The following is a 22582-nucleotide window of genomic DNA, read 5'->3' on the forward strand; positions in this document are numbered from 1 at the left end:
TACGTATTTAAAATGCAAAATATGAGTAACTGTATTCCGTTACAGTAACCTTTTAAAAGGGTGGTATTCAGAATACAGTTACTTTTTAAAAAAAAAAATGGATTACACGGTGGTCTTTTCCTGTTTCACATGTTAGGCTATGACATCTCTATTTTTGGTAATTCCACGCCAGGGAAACCCAAACAAAACACGCATTAAGAGGCTCTAATGTCTGCATCTCAATCTCGCGGCCCATGTCACCCCTACTTGCGGCCGCATAATCACGTGAATAAATATTTTTAAAAAGTTATTCACAAAAATGATTTAATATGAAGGCAATAGGCAGAGTGTTACAGGCATAGCCCTAAATAATGTAGCCTGATGGGCAGTGTAGTGCGTGCTGCAGGGAGAATGGACTGCCATACCCGTGCGTGTGTGAGCGCGAGGAAGGGAGAGAAAAACTGAAGTGGAAAGTCAGAGTTGTCACCGAGCAGAATCGGGAGATGGAAGCATGTAAATGTAATAATAACCACTGCAGCCAAAAAGAGTGCCTGACGAGCCCAGTTGTAAGTAAGCTGTTAAGACTCGACTGTACACTGTGTTCTGTTTTCCTTCGAAGCAACCTTTCAACGCCTCTCTCTGTCTCGCTAGCAAAGTTGACCCAGACAAGTTAAGGGTAGCTAGTTTTCGGCTACAAGCCCGCCAGAAGTCTCTTTACGACGGCTCGGAGCCGCAAACCTGTTTTATATACACGTGAATAGTTTTCAGAGATCGCTGCAAAAAGTGCAGCCTTACCTAATGTCCACCCTGTTACTCATTTTATATTAAGATTTAAAAATCTAGTTGGTATTGGTATGGTGAGTAACCTTCAGTAATAGTAATAAATCACACAGCAATAGTACATTCATGTAGTTGTAAAAAGCATGATAATATATTAAGTAATCCAAAGTATTCAGAATACATTATACCCTTTGGCTCTGGTCCTGACAACCAGTAGCGGTTTTTAATACGGGCGGTTGCCCGGGGCGGCATCGTTACATACAGCATACATACCGCTACATACAGTCCAGTATATAGAGAGACGAGACGACGAGACTCCAGTTACAGCAGTGCAAGTAAACAAACAATAAATATAAGAAGAGTAAAAAAGTAAATATACACTTTACAACTAGGGATAAAGGGACCAATAACAATTTAAAATTTATAGTTTGATGATTTAAAGTCTCACACACAACCTGTCGAAAGGGCAGGCGGCCGGCTGCTTCCAGAGCACATTTCATTCATAATGTTGTCAGTCCAAGCCCATTATGTATTCATGATTTGAATCCTGGGTTGTGCGAAATCCCAGACATAAACCCTAGACAAAGTGAATCTGTGAACTAAGGTGTAGGTCTATTAGGTTATGTTGTGGTGATGCTCGGGTTGGGGAATGGGTGTTCGTACTGGAGTGCAAAATTAAAACCAAGATGGACAAGAAAAGTTCAAAGCCATCAAGTCCTCAGCTTAGAAAAAATAGAAAAGAAGAGGAGGAGAAACAAGCAAAAGATACAGGTAAGCAGATGTGTCATTGGATAATGGCAGGACATGTAGCCTGAAACTATCAGAATCAGAATACTTTATTAACCCCTAAGGAAATGATGTGGGTTACAGTTGCTCCAAGAAGAAATGGTAAAAAAAAAAAAGCAACAGTAACAGACTAAACTCCAAACATACATCTGTCATGACTTTAAAAAATAAAAACTGGATGTACAAGTTTTCATTTTTTTATATCACCAATAATATTTGGCTCAGTGCTAAGTGCCTTAGCAAGATGCACCTCAACCAAACACTTTTGGTAGCCATCAACAAGCTTCTAGTACAATTATTGTTGGATATTTGACCACTCTTCTTGGCAGAATTGGAGTTCATTTAAACTGGTTGGTTTCCTGGCACAGATCCATTTTCAACAGTGTTGAGAACTTTGGGAAGGCCATTCAAGGAGCTTTAGAATAGAATAGATTTTTATTGTCACTGCTACAAGAACAATGACACACAGTTTGGCATCTTTCCATTGTGTGAAATACACAATAACGTAACATTTACACAAGAAAGATATGTATAAGTTATACATACAAATGCATACATACGGATACACCCACCCATACATACATACATACACACACGCACGCGCACACACACACACACACACACACACACACACACACACACACACACATATATATATTATATATATAACATCCATGAGTCTTGTCAGTGCAGTTAACCTTCAATCAGGTTGGAGGTAGGGCATGTTTGACAGCCTGTGGGTAGAAGCTTCTGTTGAGTCTATTTTTTGCCTTTATGTTTATTGCCTGCTTTATCCATTCCTGCACCAGTTTCGATGTGTGTTTGGGATCAGTGTCCAGTTGAAACACCCAACTGTGTCCAAGTTTGAACTGTGTAGCTATTGATCTGAGTGAAATTGAAGAATTTGGAGGTTTTCCTCTTTCTTCATTATTATCAACTGTTCCCAATTGAACAGTCTTGACTATTAGAAGAACTAAATTATATAAGGTAAGGGCCACAATTCTGATTAAAAAAAAAATCCTCATATTGTATTGCAAATTAAGAAAAATCTGACAATTTCAAAGATTTGGAAACATTTAAAAACTCACTCTTCACTGGCGTTCAACAGCTTCTAGACTGCAATGAAGTGCTCTCCTGGATAACCGCAGGAAATTATTTGGAAATTCACAAAATAATTACTTCTCATAGGAAACGGTAAGTACAAACCCCACAAACAATTTTTCATTCATTAAATTTGAATTTAATTGCATAATTGCTGTATATCAGGTAAAAATAACAAGGTGGGGTTTACTAGGAGTGTTCTTAAAGTCTGACTTTCATCTTTTAACACACTGTCACCAAATACAAGGAGCATTCAATAAACACAAATTACAAAGTTTATTTAGTTCACTGCTTTCATTTTATTTCTCATTGATACATATTTTGATATTGAGAAAAAATGTTCACTTGCATTAAATACTATTATTGTTTCATGATACAGACAAAGATAAGTCTTAGTATAGTGTTTATGAAAATACTGTACATGGCACTGGCCCATGTGGTAAGAAAGCATTCAAATACCTCTCTGCATAAGAACAGTGACATTACCTATGAGCATTTAGCCAAAGAAGTTATCTGAAACAATCTGTGCTCCTTGATATGGCTTTGGCAGTTCATCTTCTGTAAAACATAAAGTCTTTGGGTGTGCTTTATTCAGTTGTAACTCTTCTAGAAAATGCATGGCAGAGTGCCTCTTCAGTAGTTTTTTTTTTCAATACCTATTGCTTTGCTTTACTAATTGTGGCCCTTTTAAGTCAGGAGTGTACCTCCACCCTACATATTCCACATGTACAAGGACTGATCCCCCAAGCTCAGTTACTGTGTATACTGTTTAAGACATCACCTGTGGTGTACACACAATGGTTGGCAATACTGCAGTGTAGGTGCAATGTGTGCAGGGCTTTTTACTAACTTGATTTCCATGGAGTCCAGAAAACATGAGTATGGTGGCGGGGTGCGGTTTGTGGCGCAGCGGCAGGGGAGGGGTGGGGCAGAGGGTTCCGGGGCAGTGCCAGGGGAGCCTGACTGGCACTGTTGCCAGTCATCAGCTAATCGTGACCTCCCTTATTTACATAGTAGGACGTTGGGACCGGCAGTGTGAAGCAGAGAGAGAAATCAGAGGGACGCAGACGGAGGAAAGGGCACTGTAAAGTGTGACCACTAAATCACTAATTGTGAGAATAAACAGGGTTTGCACAGTTGAAACTGAGAGACTGGAGTTGTGTGGTGTGTTTCCCGTGACCACTGTGTTACAGTTTGTTCAACTTGCATTGAGTGTTTGTGTCTATTGTTTGTGTAATTGTGATTAGCAGAAGTTTCCACTTGCTGGTAAGAAAAGATGTGAAGACAGGTCTGTCTGTCCAAAGGATTGTACAACCGGCTTTGTTCAAGTCAAATGGAACCTTGATGTTACCGCAGGCTCAAGAGGAAGTGTTAACGATGCACCCACAAGGCTGTGAAGAATGTATCCTAAAGACACCACAGGCTACACCAGCCCAGCCAGTTTCAGAGGACTCAGGTGATGTGAGCTTTGTGTCGCTGGGTTGTGTTTTCGGTCAGCTATCTGCACAGTGGCACATCCGTGGCCTTAGGGGCCTTCTATTTGACCTGCATCCCTTTACCCGCCTCTGTATCGTCCTGCAAAGAGTTTAGGTTGAGTGACCCTCATCATTGTGGTCATCAGGTCTGTATCTTAGCAACATTTATCATCTCCTTTCACAGAGGCTGAGGCTTTAGGCCTGGCCTCTGAGTTTCCAGCCACAGCGTTGCCGAAGGCTCTTGATCAAACAGGGTGGTGTGTTCGTATGACTACATAGTAGTTCAAGCAAAGTTGAAACAGAGAGTTCAATGTGAGACAGGTGGATTCCCTCATCTGCACAGCCCCTGACATTCTCCAGTTTCTACAAGTTCCTGTTAGCTTTGAGGGGACTGATTGCAGCCATGAAAACAACCTTTGCTGGTCGTCATAAACTAGCACCTGTATTGCCTGGTTGCCAAAAGTGCTCGTAGTGTTATGCTGTGCTGTCCTGCCATGGGATTTGGAGGTAATGGTTTTGTGTGCATGCTGGTTGTGGTGTCAGCTGTGAGAACGTCAGACCTTTCAGCACACAGGTAGTGTTGCAGCTGGCTGCCAGATTATGCAGGCGGTGCTTTACACAAAACCTCCATTTCACTTTAAGGCCTTGTTTTCAAGATGTATCTTTTTCAGACTTGTGCTCAGAGATCAGTAGGTGAACTACTCGTTGGTAATAGACCAGACTGCCTGGGAAAACCTGTCACTGGATTGTGGAGGTGACCTACTATTCATTTAAATGGGCAGTCCAGGACCTGCAGAATGCATGTCTTCCCTTTAGGAGTTCTCCCACCTCATGTGCTTTATTGCAGGATGTGTTTCTCACAGAAATTTTTTACAGGAGCCTTTTGGACGAACTTGTCTACTTTTACCAGATTTGACTGCTAAAAGTGACTTAATTGAAAAACACATGCTAGATTCTGTAGCACATGGCTCACATATGGTTGAGAATGATGTTGTTTTTTCACTGTAGCCAAGTGGCTTTCCTTACATTTGCAAGTAGGCGTAGTGCTTGGGAGAGGCAGCTAACCTTTGGTAGCATCTTGGATCAAAACCATGAGCATATGCTTATGTGTAGAAGAACTCTACAATCACACTAGTACTCAGCTGCCATTTTGTGCTACATTTGCTTCGTTTCCTAACTGTGTTTGTTACAGAGTCCTCATATACATGGAAAATGGGTGGAGAGAGAGCCTTGATACATAAGAGAACAGTTAGTTACTTTGTAATCTAGGTTCTCTGACTCTGTAGCCAATCAGTGATGTCTCTTAAAGAGTATCCCCATGGAGATCAGACCCCTTACATGTAAAATATGTGGGACTGGGAGACCCTGTAAGTCTCTCTACTTAGAGAGAATTGAGGAAATTGGATCAGCCCTCCATCTTCTCTAAGTACCACCTGAAAGAAAAAAAATAATGTTGTAGCAATATAATATGGTTTTCAAGATCGACTATACCTTTTACCTGTTCTCAGTCAAGTTCATGCAAATCCTCATATGTCCAGGTCACTCCAGCAGCAAAATGTCAGTCTGTTAGCTTTCACACATCTGCTGACATGCATTGCAAAGCAATTACAGATCACATGTCACCCAAATGTCAGAATTTCAAACAGATTACTGTATATATAACATACAGTATATATGTCGATTTCTCTCATCCTTATCTTCAAAATTCAAGACTTACATTCTCTTGTATCATTTAAAAGCCTGTCGACCCATGCACTTCCAACAGCTTGCAGGTAAAAAGCACCACAGTTTCTCCTTTTGCTACCCCTTTCCTTTTCCTACCCTCCTACCCTCTATATCCACTCCAAGGAATATCCTTGTGTATTCATAGACGACATAGGACACGCTCACAGCGGGGATGACTTTGAGCATGTTGGGAGAAATTCCTCGATAAAGTCCAGTGATGCCCTCCTGGCTCAAAATGGTTTGAAGCAATGTCAGCATGGAGACTTTAGGGGCTCCCTTCACTGAAGCTGTTGGGAAAGTAAAGAGATGAGCCACATCAAGATCATTTTAACACAAGGGGCACAATATGGTCTTCATCTGATGGAGCTGAACATGTCAATCCTACATATTTCTGAACTTGTTATAAACACTAAGCAAACTCTGTTGAAAGAAAACTGAGCTAAAGACTCTGGAAAAAAGTTAAGAAATATACCTTGGACTAAGATGTTCTTTGTTTCCTTTTTTTGGTCTACTGTTTAAAAGCCCTCTGGTGGCTCGACATCTTGCTAACAGGCAGTTTATGATTCTGTTTTAAATTTATGTTTTACATTTATGCCATAAGTACACTGTAACCTGATTTGTATCTCCCTGGAAATCTAATGACATAGATGCATAGATGCAACCTGCGACTATTGTGATTGGCCTTTTCAGTACTGTTAATTTTTCCTGTGGATTTCCAAACAAATGGAAATAATTTGTTTCCCTATGACCAGAACAAATAGAAGGGACACAGGACACAGGAAAAAGGACCCAACACTTTATTTCTTTCTATTATGGCCGGGGCAACATATAACTAACTAACCCATAAAAACCCCCACGAAAGCATGAATTCTGCTAAAGAATTCGGCCACTTACGTAGGTTGCATCGTAGGCTTTACATAGATTTACAGCAGAAGGCTAAATTAGCCGTAAGACAGTTATTCGACTAGTGCACAACCCCTCAGAACCGTAATTGTCAATAACCAAAGCATATGACAATATTTCTTCGAGACGGCATCAGCTTATATTGTAGTACTTGTCCATTTCAGCTGTATTAGCACAATAAAAACAGTTGCCCTCATTACTTTATGCGATTATGTGCAGTTGATGCTTTGAATGATGCTTTACCATATGTATCGCCTGGAGAGTCACATCAAATCTTATAAATATAAAATTCATATATGAAGGAATTTCTTTGCACACCAGCATGTGTTGAAATTCCTCTCACTTGTCACTTATTTGTAACTGTGAGTACAAGCACGCGTATCCTCACCTTGCGCTTGCATTCGGGTACGGATCAGCGCCAAAGGGTAACTTGCCAGTTGTCCACAAGTGCTGGACACGGCACCACATCCAACCAGCACCGTGACCCCTGGGTCCACTAAACCTCTGTTCCTGTTCAGCCAAGAAAACTTCAGAGTCTGTTGAATAAAAGACATGAAAAGAAGATCAAGACTAAGGAAAACACAGCGGGAGCTGTAGGTTTTCATGTCTCTCTGACCTCGTAGACAGCCAGATCGATGCCAGCATAAGGGATAATACCCAGCAAGTTAGGTATATAGCCCTTGTAGAAGGCTGCGACGCCTTCTCTCTGTAGGATCTGTTTGGCACAGTCTGCTATTCCTGAGTATTGACCTGTTTTTCTCAGTGTGAGACGGGTCTTTAACACCTGAGGGGAAGAAGAGAGAAGGAAAAGAAACAGAAGCAGACAAAAGGAGAGAACTTGTTCATTTTCATTAAGTCTATAAAATGTGTTTTCTCAATAATATAAAAATATTCTTTATGTCTGTTACCTCCATTGGATAGATGGCTGTCTGAGCTGTTGCTCCAGCCAAAGAACCGGCAACGAATCTCTCATGTACTTTTAAAGTCCTAGATTCATTACTGCCACGCATCATTTTCTTGATCTGTGCAGAAATACATAATTTTTAAGTTAATAATATGAAATGGTTGTACAATCAGAGAAGAAAGACAAATTATTTTGGCAATTATTGTTAATGTATCGTTAAAAAGTAAACTGAACAATAAGAATAACATGACTGTCAGCTTTTACATCTGTTCCATGCAAGCTTTGCTTTTAAGATGTCACCAAGCACAAAATGTCCAAGAAATTCAAGCCTTGAGTTGTGAAATTTAAAAAAAAGATGACTGGTAGCTATCAGCAGCTTTCCTCAATATTGGATGCTAGAACAACTAAAACACTTGTAGAAAATCTACCTGGTAAAAAAGCAAAAAACAAAAACTGAAGGCCTGGTAATGGAAACAGCAAGGAAAGAGAGTAATAGAATCGAGAAATAGCACAAAGTGAGCCTCAGATTGGGTCAGTGGTGAGCACTCCAGGATTTGGAGGGTTTGTGGTTCTCAGAATTTCTAGTAGATCAGTAGGTAACGGAAGCTGAATGCCTGTTAGTCTAATACTGGAGTCCCATTGTTTTAGATCAGGTGCAACATTTACAGACCAGTAAAGCCACTGCATAACACCCCGTAAAAACACTTCCTTTCTTTTGAGGCAAAGAAAAAAAATCTTTGCCTTCATAAACAAAAGCAATAATTTTAAATTTAAAATGCAAGAGAATTTCACAAAATCAAATGTTTATTTATTCATATAATTAATGATTAAGGACAGTATAAACAGTATATTTACATCGCAGTTATGAAACAAAATTAGACGTAAAGTTTACACGCAAAACTGGTGCACGAGCGAGGGGAAAGCGTTTATTGTGTATAATAATACACAATGAGGAAGTCAACATTTTGGGTGACATCCTTAATGAGGAAACAACACTGTCATGTTTTAGAATTTAATGAGCATTTTCAGGAAAGCACCTCTCATTAGTTAAATCTTTTTTTTTTATTTGTACCACAGAAGGTTAAAAACATTGTGACTTTCTGCAGTCTTGTTGCCATGCAACCAGAATACAGTGAAGGAAATAATAGCCTGAGAAGTCCTGCATCTGTTTCTCACTTCCGCGATATCTCGACCAAACTAGCTGCTGCTGGTTTGGATTCATATTCGATACAGAGAGAATAAATAAGAGAATATGTTTATTTTTCACAATGATCTAAATAGATCATTTAGAACGATTTAAATATTTGGACAAAGGAAAATAATAATAATAAGAGAATGATGAATCACGGTAAAGCCTTGAAAGAGTTAGGAGTGTAAGGTGAAAAATTGAATGTGTGTTCATAGTTTTCTCCACCTGTTCGTAAGCTGCAAACTTGATAGCAGTCTCCGGGGCAATTTTTAGGACATTGATTCCATTTCCCCTCCACAGAGACCAGATTCCTCCCTCTTTCACCATCGTCTGAAAATTGCTTAGCACATTCCCTTTAAAATCAGAGGAGCCGTGTACCTGGCAGAGTAAAGCAAGAAAGTCAATATTAAAGCATCAGAGCTCAAAAAAGACTTTTTATACATAAACAGTAACACATGGATGAATTCAGAGTGATCAGAGAGATAAGGCAGTAAGTGCACCAGTCTGACCTGTCGGAAGACTTTGAGCCTGTCTAAAGGGGCCGTTCCAGTCCGGGATACAGATCCGGCTATGGCTCCAGCCATCAGCTGCCGCCAGACAAACCCAGACTTCTTTTCCTCTTCTGAAAATTCATCTGGGACTGTCAGCTGCTCACCGATGTCCACCATCTACTGAAGCCATGCAGGTCAGAAGATGTATAAAAAAAAAAGTAACAAGGAGTGGGGAATAAAAAAATATTTTGAATTCTTAACAGTGGTGTCAAACACACTGCATACTGTATGATAAATTTTGTTTCCGACTTTACCAATGAGCGTTTCCAATGGCACGCCACTTCCTCCATGTTAGTGATAGGGTTAAACAGGAAGTGGTCCCGCCACTCATTCCAGTTAATGGTCATTGTACCATCCTTATCTATACTGTGGAAACACATATAAATAAATATTAAAAAATAGATAAAAAGGTCATAAAATTCATATAAAGAAAAACACCAGAGACTGTACAACAAAGATGGACACAGCCACAGTGACATCACCCTCTGGTTAGAATGTCTGCAGGGTTCAGACACCTTACGTCTGAAACCACAGTAAGTTCATGTAAATCGATAAAAGTTCATCTTATTATTAACTACTACTACTACTATTAGTAGTTCAGCGGCTGCACTTCCTCTATGTCCTGAGGAAGAATAACCTGGACCAGAACCTGCTGCTGGCATTCTACCGCTCCTCAGTGAAGAGTGTGCTCTAGTACTGCCTGGGCGTTTGGTATGCAGGGGTCACAGCTGAGAACAGGAAGGCTGCGCAGAGGGTAATTAACACTGCCCAAAAAATCATTGGCTGCCCTCTGCCACCCCTTGAGGCCATCGCCAGCTCCTCCTGTCTCAGGAAAACCAGGCCCATCACAGGTGACCCCTTGCACCCAACCCAGAGGGCAGCTGTTTGACCTGCTGCCCTCTGGCCAGCGCCTCAGGTCAATCAGGTCTCACACCTCCAGACTCACAAGCAGCTTCCTCCCCTGGGCAATTCAGACTGTCAACAAACACTATACACCCTGCCCACCAATCCTGCCTCCCTAGTCTGAGCCATGGTCGGAGTAACCTTCATCACTATGGACTCTTTTCAGACCAAGTCTTTTCTTTGCACTACTACTGAGCACTTTGCAACTATTTTGTTGTCCAATGTTTCAATCGTTCTCTTATTTTTGTATATTTTTCTCTTGTTTTCTATTTATTCCTGCTGTCTACTATTTATATTTTATCCCAGCAGGACAGTTGGTGTAGAGCACCTACAATTTTGTTGTAAATGTACAATTACAATAAAGGGCTATTCTAATCCATTCTAAAGACTCAGTTTCATTAGTGTGGAGATCTCTTCATATTCATGTTTTCAACTCTCTGAATGTTCTTCAGATCATGTTTTCAATATCCCCTTAAAATAATCCACTGATTCAATCAGTTTAGTTTTTTTAAAATATGAGGCTAAAATCAAGGTTTTATGGATAAAAGACAGCTTTTGTAAATACTACAAATCTCCCTCCTCTCCATCACTGGGCCAGAGTGAGGATTGACTCCAGCAAAAATTGACATTATATCTTCCACAAAACTAAATCTCTAGGTTAGAGAGTAACTAACAAACCTGTAACAATGGGTCACTGTGACTGAGGTGATTGAACAGCTTCTAAAGATTCTCCCCAGTTTGGTTATAGAGCATAGTCAGTGGCTTAATATTGAAAGTGTCACGCTGCTCAACCTATTAGAAATGGTGGCAGGTAGTATTTTTGATGATAGACAGGGATCGTAGGAATTATTAATGCAATATGGATTACTGATTGATAACATACCTTAACAAAATCCTGTTGGCATCCTCCAAGCTAATATTCACACCAATGTTGCGAAGACAGACCTGAATCTCTGTTGCATCTATGCGACCTGCAGATATCCACAAGTCACAGGGGTTGAGTGAGAGACGAGTGAGATAATTACAAAAACTATCATGTTGTGATCTGATACAGACCATCGTTGTTATTGTCCAGGCTGCGAAACATGTCTTTAAGCTGCTTTTCATGGCTACGAAGATACTGAGTGAACTCTTCTAAGTCCAGGACTCCATCACGGTTGGTGTCTCCGGCCTCCACGATCTGACAGCAAGGACGTGATGTAAAACAACATTTGGTCAAGAACAAAAAACAGGTCTTTAAACAAGTGTAATTACACAGTGCTGCTTGGTCCTTAAAAGTATACTTTTACTTTTACTTGAAAGTATCCGGACCAAAAATGGACTTTAGCCTGTCTACACATTACTACAAAGACAGTGTGTTTGTAGTTCTCCACAACAGCATAAGGTTGCTTCAGCTTATCAGAGCACACAGAGCTGAGGTGACCTTGACAGCAAAGAAATATCTCCTCACAAAAGTCCAGCAGCCTCTGGGCTTTACATAAACTTTGCAATCTGTTGGGAAAATATGGCTGATAGGTGTTGTGCAGTCAAGGAAATATGTGTTAAATGAAATGCTTTTCTCCCAAGAAGGATCGGTTCATCTGTTTTAAAAAGTCAAAAAGGCTGTTTTATAAACTAAAACTATTAATTGAACTTTACACATCCAGCTAATAGTTAATTTAAGCTGTGAACAGAATTATTTTTAAGGTATTCACCATACTCGAAGATTTAATGGGCCACTTCAATGTTTATTTCTATTAGTGTAGCTTGCATGATTCACAGTTTACATTTTTTTTTCCATTAGAAGCACATGTAAAGGGTCCAAAAGACGTACACTGAGAATCCCAGCTGCACAAAAACAGCCAAGCAATGACGCGATCAAGACCATTCAGATTTTCCAATATTTCCAGTGTTTGTTAACTTCACTGTCTACTAATATCTCTCGAAACTGTGTCCAAAATTTAGTTTAATAAACAGTTTCTAATGAATGAACTGCAGATAAACAACGCACCGATTTTCCCTTAAATCTGTTAGTGGATATTACCTCCTTAGTGATGCCGGCAACTTTTTCATCTTTAGCCTGTGGCGATGACACCATGTGGATTGTAATCAATCAACGGTTTCATGTAAATGTAAAGGAGTTTTTATCTGAATTTTAATTGATTATAAACAATCATTTATCTGCTGAGCATTTACGTTTGTCAGAACTGACACAGTTTCATATCTTATCAAGTTAAAAAATGATAGACAAATTTGTTGTTTGCAATCTAGAAGTTTTGAAATTTTAGAAAACATAAAAAGAAAAAAGAATGTTTGGACTTTTTCACATACTGTATGACATTTATCTGTGTGCAGCTCCTCAGTCTATAACAAGCCATTTCATTCTGATTGGCTGCCCCTCATGAAGAGAAAACAATAGTCTCTTATGTGTTCACTGTAAGAGCTGTATGACTTACAGTGAACACATTTATGTATGCTGACTTTACCATGACGTTATCATTTGAAATTTTGGCCATGTGTGTTATGAATGTCCACAAAAGGTTTGGATGACTAGTATGCCACTCTGCAACCCTTACTCTCCTTACAGTTACAGCTACACCCCATTTTTCCAAAACTTTGGTGTCCATCTCTGTTTTATGTAGTGGCTCAAATAACAATAAGAATCCCTGTCTAGTTACCTAAAAAGTAACTCTGTCGCAGAAATATTCTTGGAAAAACAGGGGCCAAAACACACTGAAAGTAGAGAGTGAATTACACAGAAGCAGTGATAAATGTTACAGGAGAAAAAGAAACTGGACAATTATCCATGTGTAGAGAGATCAAGCATATGACAGAGCAAAAGGTTACTAATCTCAGCTTACAAAGTCCTGCTCCTTCGACCAAAATAGCATCCCGCTGCCCTTTACATGTGTGCAAAGACAGACACTCACACATTAAATCTTACCCTAACATAAGCCTCAAACTCTGAAATAAACCATATTATGCTTGCAGCCCTCTTAATTCACAAAGAGGAGCAAGGCTCAGCTTACAGTTTTCACACAGTCCAGGCGAGAGAAGAAGCAGAACTAGAAGAACTGATGAGTTCTCTTGGTGACCCAGACACTTTTTACCAAAACAAACACTCAAAGAGAGAAGAGAGACACCGTGTGTGCTTTCTCAATACAAATCCATGCTGTTTATGTTCTCTGCTGCTGCTGCTGCTGCTGCATAAATAGTAAGGATGCAGATAAGATGGAACTAGAAGGTAAAGGGAGAAGGGCAGAGATTTTGCCTTTCCTGGTTGTTTAATGTAAAGAGAAGAGGAAAGATGAACGGGTGCTATTCTTAATGAATAGAAAGTGTGCAGGAAGGTGAAATTTAGACACAGTTTCTCCTTCCCACAAAAACCCATGCATAAGCAGGTTAAACCACTGAGTTAAACAATGACCTTCCAACAGTAGAGCAACAAGTAATGGCAAAAAAGCACTGAAAAGCTGAATTACTGAGGTTTTATCTGAAACCAGCATCTGGTTTAAAAATCTTTCTTTACAACTAAACTGACTTGATGTGACCTTTAATGTGAAGTGGCTGCTGGTACTACAGAGTGCCCTCTACTTATGTTTGCCATTTACAGAGACCAGCCCTCATGAGTCCTCTAATGCACCTTGACTTCAATATACAAAAATGGCAAATGGCAAAGTCCAAAAGTAGAAGCCTGCTGGAGGATTTTGGTGGATATATTCTCTCTCGAGTGTGATCTGTTGTAGAGACAGTAGGCCACCTGGGGACCAAAGTTATCATCTAAAACTAAAATTAGATGTGGAAAAACCAAAGAAATAACAAAAGCATAATTGCAGGCTTACAAAACTATCTAAAATAAAAGAAATACAAAGCTGAAATGTCTTCACTTTCATTCTTGTCTACTTGTTTAAAATCTTCGCTATAACCACCCTGAATAAGTGTATTGCACGCTCAGTCATAAAGGTAAGGAAAGTTGAGTTCCCAGAACGTTGATCCTGTTTACCTGGACATTGCATTTCTCAACGTCCGGGTAAACAGAATCAACTTTCTGGGAACTCAACTTTCCTTTTTCCAGGATTCAGCTGGGTGGAAATGTGTAATGAGACTGGGAAGACAATAGGACTCTCCCACTCTGCTAGGAACCATTTTGAGCTTAAATTATGCTTCAGCGGGAAATCTGCTTCATAATTTATGATGTAACTGGAAACTCCTTTTAACCCTACGGTGTAACATTCCACGTAATCTGATGTGCACCTCCCAAGAAATGTAGCTACATTTAGGGTCAACGCAGCTCGCAAAGACTGAATGACGTGGAAGGTTGAAGTGTAGAGTCGTTTATCAAAATGGCCCACTATTTGTGTGCATGTTAGGTAACAAGATTTTTAAAGAGCATAGAGCAGATAAGGAATGATTTATTGACTGTTTAATGGTAAAACTGTGTCAGATGGTAAATGGACTGGTTCTTATATAGTGCTTTTCTGTTTTATCTGAGCACTCAAAGCACTTTAGACAACTTGCACATTCACACAAGCACTTTTTTCTAAGCGCTTACTATCTAACATTCACAGAAATTCATACTCCCATGGATGCATCGAAGAGCAACATGGGGTTAACGTCTTGCTCAAGGATATTTGGCTTGCAGACTGGAGCAGACTGGGATCAAACCGCAAACCTTCCAGTTAGTAGGTGACCTGCTCTACCACCTGAGCTACAGCCACCCAGACGGCTAGCTCCTAAAGACCAAAACAGTCTGATCACTGACATTGGGAGGTGTCTAATGTGAACTGGCAAATATCTGTAGAAAATGAACCCACTTGTAATGCACAGTATCACTGTATGCTGCTGTATTACCTTCTCTACTGAGCCTTTGGAAAGCCCCTGGTCTGCCAGCCCTCTCCGCAGTTCAAGGATGTCAATGTGTCCATCTTTGTTGATGTCCAGCTGTTCAAAGAGTTCAGCCCAGCGCTGCTCCCGCTCCTCGTCTGGACTAGAGGATTCACTCTCCTGGCAGTGCACCCAGGGGAACCAAGTCCGCTGGGGTCCCATGACTGGTCACCAGTCAGAGTTAGCTGATAAGATACAGGGGCACCAGTTCAGTATCCACAGCCTGACACAGAACAGTATGTCTGTTTATCTGTGAATACCTCAAACTTTCATTTGTACAACAAACTATTCAGTTATCAAAATTAAGTTTTGTTAATGAGAGCATTGCAACCCATTAGGGTCAGTAAACTGAAGCTTATGGGCTGCAAAGAAAGAGACCAAAAACAATCGAGAAAATTATTAAAACTGACTGCAAACAGTTGTTATCTGGTTGGCGGGTTTTGCAGAGGCAGCAAATGTAATATTAAGCAGAAACAGGGGCACAGCGCAGGACCCTGGACCCCAATCATAACCAGTCTCTGTGGGCCCCCTTTCTTTCTTGATCTGTATCTTTCAGTGTAGCTAATAATTAACTGTTCATATTCTGCATTTGATTAAAAAACACAAAAAACAAAACTATGATATGTCCAATAGTCTGCCCACCTTAAAATCTCCCCATGTTTGGATCCTCATCTCATAACATACTGTAGCCTGTATAAGCCTCTTAACCTTCTTACAGCCTAACACTGTTTTCAGCCTGTTTAGTGCTAAGGTACATTAGAGGTCTACCCAGATCACTGAGACACACTAGAAGTTGTAACAATGTGAGTATCCTGATAATTGTGAAAGTTTAAATAAGTCTCCCAGCTTCCGCTAAGGAGCTCTTTTGGAAGAAAGCGAAAATACCTTGTGTGGGGCCAGTGACTGTAATAAAGGGGGGCCTCATGTCCTTGCAGTGATTGGTCTGTTGAATAGACGTGGTAGTGGTGGAGCTTCTGTGATTAGTCACACCAGAGGGCGTTTCCACATAGTGAGAAATAACTACAATTACAGTCCTTTGGTTGTGTAGGCTGAATAACAGAATAATGAAATCCATTCAATTTAATGATATATGTGATAAAATAATATATAACAGCCACTTTCTGTTGGTATTTATTTCACGTTTAAAGCAGAAGTTAAATATATCATATAAGGAAGTCTACTGTTTTTGCAGATATATATCGGGTGGTTTTGGAACATATGACAATCTTTGTGGGTGTACAAAGAGGTGCTGGTGTACAGCAAACAGCAAAAGCTGAATAAACGCACCCATAAAAGTGTCTACATAATTTTCTTTTTTAAATAAGAAGCAGTGTCACTGTGGTATTTTAAAAATGCTGTTTCATCAGCCTGAAAATCTCACTGTCTAATTGCTGAGAGTCACTGGTCCAGCATATCACGAAGACACTTGGCATTAGTGTGGCTAAGCTTTCAGTTGAAACTATTCTGGATAGAAATGATTGTTTGGAATAACTCTGAGTTGCCGTGATGTGACCTCAGTTTGTGTTACATTTGGAGAGGGGCCTGGGGCTGCTTCACTCACTCTGACTGTTTCTGAAATGAAAGGCCATGTGTTTCATACTGTTGGTTGTAAGTTGTACTGGGTCATTTTGGTAGATGTCACATCTGAAACTGGCTCACTGTCTTTAACAATTGCTAAACCATCCTAAGCCTGTTATCTGTGCTCTGCTAACCTTTGTTAACAGCTGACTCCCCTCACTTTGCCTTCCCTCCTTTGTTGATTCATGCCATTAGCTGTCACTTAGATACAATAAATTAGTGGTGTAAAAGCGAGGCCAAGGAGGTCAGCTTCATTTGTATAAGGTGAATGTAGCACCTCTACACCTCTAGTAGAGCCTCCACTATTTTTGAGAAATCAAAATTCAGTCACCAAGCTGATGCATTCAGGCAATTTAACTATGACTAATTTACTTACGGATGAAACACAGCAAAGGAAAAACAAACATTTCATTCCAAGCTAGAAAAGGCTCCTCCTGCCACCGAAGAGCTTTAACCCAAAACTAGATGCCCCTGAGCAGAGATAACACGAGGAGGAAGCTTCCGATGTAAACTCACTATTTTGCAGTTTTAAACCTCAAATTTATTTATTTTTATTTTTTTTGTGTGTGTGTGTGCATTGTATCTGTTGATAACAGGCAGCCGTCACAGTTTTGTTTACAAAGCCTTGATGATAGGTAGAGATTACATCTGGCAGGGTTAAACTGGGTGTACTGTAGCTGTTACATAGTGTTCCTGTTATAAAACACCATTTGAAATGAATAGAGTTGAACGCTATTATTCATAGTGGATGTGTAGTCGATTCAGAGTGTGTATTGTAGTTGAGTTTGCAGCACAGGACGTAGTGTGAGTTGTGTAAGGCGCTGTTACTGTGCCCACCCTGTTAATCTGATAGGCTACGATTAGCCTATTTTGAAAAATGAATGCAAGCAGCAGGGCATGTGGGCATCGAGTGGAACGTTTACTAAATTTGTAACCTAATACTGATGTGTTCGAACACTCTCCAGTAACTGAGTTACTGGTTATTACCGGTAAACTGGGAATGCCATGAAATACCCCGGCTCACATGTTCATCCACATACACAACAGCATTTTATCCTTTAAATACATGACAACACCTTTCACTTGATCCTCACAGCGTTACGCACGCTGTTACGGTCTAATTATAACATCTACGAGACCATTTTGAGGCGCACTCACAGTGTGTTTATCTGCAGACCGACTCGCCGCCCATGCTCGGGCGGATGCGGAGGATCAGGACGCAGGAGAAACCGGCAGGTCCGCTCAATCCTAAAACAGCACTGGAAACCACACAAGCGGGCTCCCCTTGGCTTCAGCGGGTCTCCGTGTTCTGCGGCGCTTGGCGCTGCGTCTTGCAGATTTCTCAGACACTCTTGTTGAGGAAGCAGGAAGCGACCGAAACACGCAGTCGTCCTCCTCCTGCTGCTGCTGAAGCCTTCTGGTGGAGAAGTGTCCGATCCGTGTGTGTCCGCAGTGTACTCAGAGTGTGAAGCCGGCAATTTATTTTGCGTCAATAAAAAGAATTATTAATTGTTTACGACAAGGACTTCTCACATGACATCAGCTAGAGCCCCTGGGCCAGATTCTAAATAAATACTAAGATCATCAGTCCATGGTTCCCTAATGCTTATAACAGGCTAATACATTTAGGTCCATAAGTATTTGGACAGTGACAGTGTTCTTAGTTTTGCCTCTGTTCACCACCACAGTGGCCTTTCAAACAGCCATGCTGTAATTAAAGTACAAATTCCTTATATTTAAAGTTATGTTAATTTGTCCCTTTACTATTGAGCAATATGATTAAAAATGGCGGCACTTCCTAAACAGTTAATGCAGTACTTTTGTGAAATCCCTTGACTTAAAGCTGAAAGCCTGCACAGAATTGTATATCACTGAAAAACATTCTGCTAAATGAGCTTCTTTACCTTCAATGTACTTTGCGAACGGTTTTTAAAGGCTGGACACTTTCGTGCATGCTGGATTTTAACTATACTAGTTTGACTTTTTAAAAATACTTTGAGTATTCACGTGCATAACCACTCTCTGTTTATTTTAACACAGTATATTACCTAAAATTATTCAAGGTATTTCAACAATTCCGCTGTTGGGCACAAGGTGTCCCCTTCTTCGTTATTTTCAGTGTGTTTGGAGGTTTCAAGTTTCCAAATCACACGTGACTGGCTTCCACACTAGTTATGTCACAAAATTCCTGCTTCTTCCCTGCAGCTCTTGAAGATGAGCACGGAGATTTTATAACCTATCACAGCTGGCAAAAGCATAAGGTCGAAGGAAAAAAAGGAATCACTAACATGTAGAGAGGATATTCATGCATGTTCAAGTCATTAATTTAAACAGTGAAGATAACCGAATGCACTGATATGTATTCATAAATGATATTTCTCTCCAGGTGAGACAGGAACATCAATGAACAAGAACACAGCTGGGGATCTTTCTGAGTATCTCAGATAATTTGGGATTTTCCTCACAGCGTCTAATGAAACACCAGTATTTAAAAATTAGTTGACTCATGTGTGCAAATGTTTAACCAACCAGTGTCATCTTTTCATTCAGGAGGAGCACGACATAATCTGCAGGCCTCCCATACGTCACATTATTCAAACAATGGAAGTTATGATTCAACAGAAGCATTTTTGTCTCTATGTGTCTCTGATTTGATTTTTACAAATTTACAGTAATATGGAGTCGATCAGAATTTGGCACAAAGTTTTAGCTCTCTTTTTAACATTATTTGCAGTGACATACAGATGAGCACTGTCTGCAGAGAGCCACATAAGAGGGTTATAAAACAGCCAACTAACAAATTAGAAATGGAGAAGAAAAGCTGAACCTTATTTAATGATTTTGCCAGATGTTCCTCTAATTTTGTCCACCAGCTTGTCCATCATCATCTCCGGCCTGCAGATCTCAGACATTCTCCAGCGATGAGTGGTTGTGCCTGTCCACCTGCTCCTCCCTCATCACTTTATTCTTCTGTGATATAACTCTGCAGCCCACTCTGTGTTTCGTTTATGACACACTTTTAAGATGACAGGTGTACCCTGACCACTCATGTACACTCACACATGTGATTTTCCTACTATTATATTATATATTGACTGTGTTTGTATCTCTTGTTGACAGGACTACATGGCCTTTGAGCACGTATACAGCCTCTCATTCAACGGTTTTAATCTCTATTCACTTCCCATCTCCACACCTGCTGTTCTAATCGAAGCAGATTGACAGATCAGATAGCACACGGGCGGACTGCTGTATATAAGAGCAGCACGCTTTAGTCCAGGAGACTGGCTCAGAATAATTCTTCAAATACAGCTCGGTTAATTTTCCCTTTGCAGATCATTTAATACTAGCAGCTTCAATGTGTAGGGGGCTCTCCTACCTGCCTTCCTCATGTCTGGAGAAGTACGTGTTTATTTTTGATATTATGTTTTACATTAATAAATGAAACCCTGAGTTTGTTTTACATCTTCTTTTGTCTGTGTTTCAGGGCAAAAGAGATGCGGGTGAAGCTAAGCCACCTGGCTGAGACCCACCACAAGAACAAGTAAGTTCACTGAAACCCGTATTTTGAATAAGGAGTAAATCAGAGGAGCTGAAGCTACATTTCTGACTCCCTGTGCCCCTTTTATCAGGACTCAGGACGGAAGAATTCTGCAAGACTTGGAAACGCTGCTGAACAGCAAAAGTAAGATTCACTTTATTTTGCTTCTGAAGTCAGTCACCACTTTAATATTCAAACATGAAAAACAGCTCAATGTTACTGGAGGGTGAGGAGATGTGACCTTTTTCTGGTTAATTCTAGCACATCTTTACTGAGAAAGGTTAATCAGTCGTTTGCACAGGCAGCAAAGTGCTTTTATTTTGTACATAAGAACGCACACTGATATTTCAGCTAAAAATCTGAAGACATTAGGCATTATTATCACTAACATATAGTGTTCTTCCTTTTTAAAAATGTGACATGGTAATGTTTATTCAGGGTGCATCCTAACTGAACTGCTTTTTACTTTTTACTGAGTTAATTCTTATAATTAATTAATTGTAAAGTAAAAGTACCTTTACTTTTATACATCTATATCTCCTGTATTCTTAATACTCTAGATAGATGGTGAAAACCATCATATTACTGTTGGCTAATTTATTTTTTAGTGTTGCTAATGCTAACTTACTATTTAAAACAGTATGTATCAAAGGAAAGGCAGTCAGCTGTGTTTGACAACTGCATATTTTGTACTATTTAAGCCTCAATAAGGAGAATTAAGGTGAAATAACTGTTACGGATTCAAATATTGGGGATGGATACAAGAGGAAAAACCACAATAACCACACTGGTCCGGCCGGGTTGAGTCAAACGATGATTTTAATGATCACACGCGTGGGAGATGGACACCGTACGCAGACAGCATCAGATCTCAAAATGGTGGAGCATTGATCAAACTCTTATAGCCTCTAGTGGCCCCCACCTAATCATAAAAGCCTAAACATTCACATGCTTTCTCTCACACGGCGCCTAAGCTATGACCTTGGCTCCCTGTTTATCTGCTCCTGCTGAGATGGGGCAGAAAACTCCAGCATGTTCCGTTCTCTTCTAATCAGACAAATAAGGCGATGACTTTCTGCGAACAGTATTTCTTATAACTCAGCAGTATAATGCATCATAAAACAATATCATTCATTCACAATAAATCAGCAGTCTAATGTAATGCAAATCAGTTTAACAAATGCAATAGTTATCACCTTCTTCTAATTCAGGAGAATAATGCAAACTAAAACTACATAATAATTCACGATCTTTAATTAAGGGTCTAACATGGCATAAAATAATATTATAATCTCACATAACTCAATGTTAATTCCAGTGGCACAGTTTATCATAGGAACTGTGTAAAAATGGCTTTTAGAACAGTATTTTTGAATTTTTGTAACCAAGTAAAAACATGAAAAGCTCAGATGTTTAGCTGAAATTTGTGTCAAACCTGAACCGTTCTTCTAGCTCTTCTTTTCTTCTTCCTCTCAGGTGGTTTGCAGGCCTTTCGGGCGTTCCTGCGCTCCGAGTTCAGTGAGGAGAACCTTCAGTTCTGGCTGGCTTGCGAGGATTACAGGGTTTCCCCTTCAAACCTGCAGAAGAACAAGGCCTGCAGCATCTACAGCCAGTTTATCAACCCTGACGCTCCACAGGAGGTTGGTAGAGAGGAGCACACATCACTAAACAGCAAATGATGAAGAACAAAACTTATTTAAATAACTTTTCCCTCGTTAGGTAAACCTGGATGCTGAGACCCGGGAGGCTCTGCTGAGTGTGATGGACTCTCCATGTCCCAACACATTCAACAAAGCACAGCAGAGGATCTACAGTCTGATGGCCAAGGACTCCTTCCCTCGTTTCCTGCGCTCACATCACTGCATGGAGGCCGTTAAGGCTTTTTAAACATGCTCAGATTAGTACTAGACCTGCTTTAGAAATAAGTGCTGGTGAATCTGTACTGCTTCAATTGTTGATTGTATTTTAGCAATTAATCTAACATATGTGATCATGTTAACCATAAGGTAGTGCTGTCCTTATATGCACAGTATCAGTAAGCTTTAAGTCTGACGTTGTAACCTCATAATTATCAAACTTAAATGTAGATGTTGCACCTCTGCATGGCTACAAATTAAATCCAGCAAAAGGATTTAAATAAATACCTCATAACAGAGAACTCTTGTACCTTCTCTGCGGTCTTCCTCAGCATCCTTTGTCCATCCCTCCTCTGCACACGTCTAAACCATTTCAGCCTTGCCTGTCTAACTTTGTCTCCAATCACTACAACGCATGTGCTTACGTTAGAAAAGCACCAGTAAACTT

General features: G+C 40.1%; 2 protein-coding genes across 4 annotated transcripts; one reads left to right on the forward strand and one right to left on the reverse strand.

Annotated features, from left to right (window-relative positions):
- The first annotated feature begins 428 nt into the window (after nucleotides 1-428).
- Nucleotides 429-22579, forward strand: LOC101466180 (regulator of G-protein signaling 5). 2 transcript variants are annotated; one of them, XM_076885130.1, is made up of 6 exons: nucleotides 429-545; nucleotides 20073-20139; nucleotides 20225-20281; nucleotides 20370-20422; nucleotides 21755-21918; nucleotides 21998-22579. In XM_076885130.1, the coding sequence occupies exons 2-6, from the start codon at nucleotides 20096-20098 to the stop codon at nucleotides 22163-22165; spliced, it is 486 nt and encodes a 161-aa protein (XP_076741245.1). In that variant the 5' UTR covers nucleotides 429-545; nucleotides 20073-20095; the 3' UTR covers nucleotides 22166-22579. The 2 variants fall into 2 exon arrangements, with proteins under 2 accessions (XP_076741245.1, XP_004539083.1); XM_004539026.3 differs by lacking the exon at nucleotides 429-545 and having other exon boundaries at nucleotides 19638-20139.
- LOC101466476 (mitochondrial adenyl nucleotide antiporter SLC25A24) lies at nucleotides 2270-18442 on the reverse strand. Of its 2 annotated transcripts, XM_004539028.6 has the most exons (12): nucleotides 17896-18442; nucleotides 15127-15344; nucleotides 11353-11476; nucleotides 11180-11267; nucleotides 9648-9759; nucleotides 9352-9510; nucleotides 9068-9220; nucleotides 7658-7771; nucleotides 7366-7533; nucleotides 7138-7285; nucleotides 5951-6133; nucleotides 2270-5554 (listed from the first exon to the last, which is right to left on the reverse strand). In XM_004539028.6, exons 2-12 carry the CDS (start codon nucleotides 15319-15321, stop codon nucleotides 5544-5546), a joined length of 1455 nt encoding a protein of 484 aa, XP_004539085.1. In that variant the 5' UTR covers nucleotides 15322-15344; nucleotides 17896-18442; the 3' UTR covers nucleotides 2270-5543. The 2 variants fall into 2 exon arrangements, with proteins under 2 accessions (XP_004539085.1, XP_004539084.1); XM_004539027.6 differs by having other exon boundaries at nucleotides 2270-6133; nucleotides 17896-18439.
- Nucleotides 22580-22582: the final 3 nt, after the last annotated feature.

This window comes from Maylandia zebra, linkage group LG6 (genome assembly GCF_041146795.1).
Source record: "Maylandia zebra isolate NMK-2024a linkage group LG6, Mzebra_GT3a, whole genome shotgun sequence".
Lineage (NCBI taxonomy): Eukaryota > Metazoa > Chordata > Actinopteri > Cichliformes > Cichlidae > Maylandia > Maylandia zebra.

Excerpts from the sequence above, each read along its gene's own strand:
- LOC101466476 (XM_004539027.6), bottom strand. The coding sequence starts at position 15,321 with ATGGGACCCCAGCGGACTTGGTTCCCCTGGGTGCACTGCCAGGAGAGT. Across the intron at positions 7,286-7,365 it reads TCGATCTGGCTGTCTACGAG|ACTCTGAAGTTTTCTTGGCT; the intron begins GTCAGAGAGACA and ends TTTATTCAACAG. Across the intron at positions 6,134-7,137 it reads TACCCGAATGCAAGCGCAAG|CTTCAGTGAAGGGAGCCCCT; the intron begins GTGAGGATACGC and ends CTTTCCCAACAG.
- LOC101466180 (XM_076885130.1), top strand. The coding sequence starts at position 20,096 with ATGTGTAGGGGGCTCTCCTACCTGCCTTCCTCATGTCTGGAGAA. Across the intron at positions 20,140-20,224 it reads CCTTCCTCATGTCTGGAGAA|GGCAAAAGAGATGCGGGTGA; the intron begins GTACGTGTTTAT and ends TCTGTGTTTCAG. Across the intron at positions 21,919-21,997 it reads ACCCTGACGCTCCACAGGAG|GTAAACCTGGATGCTGAGAC; the intron begins GTTGGTAGAGAG and ends TTCCCTCGTTAG.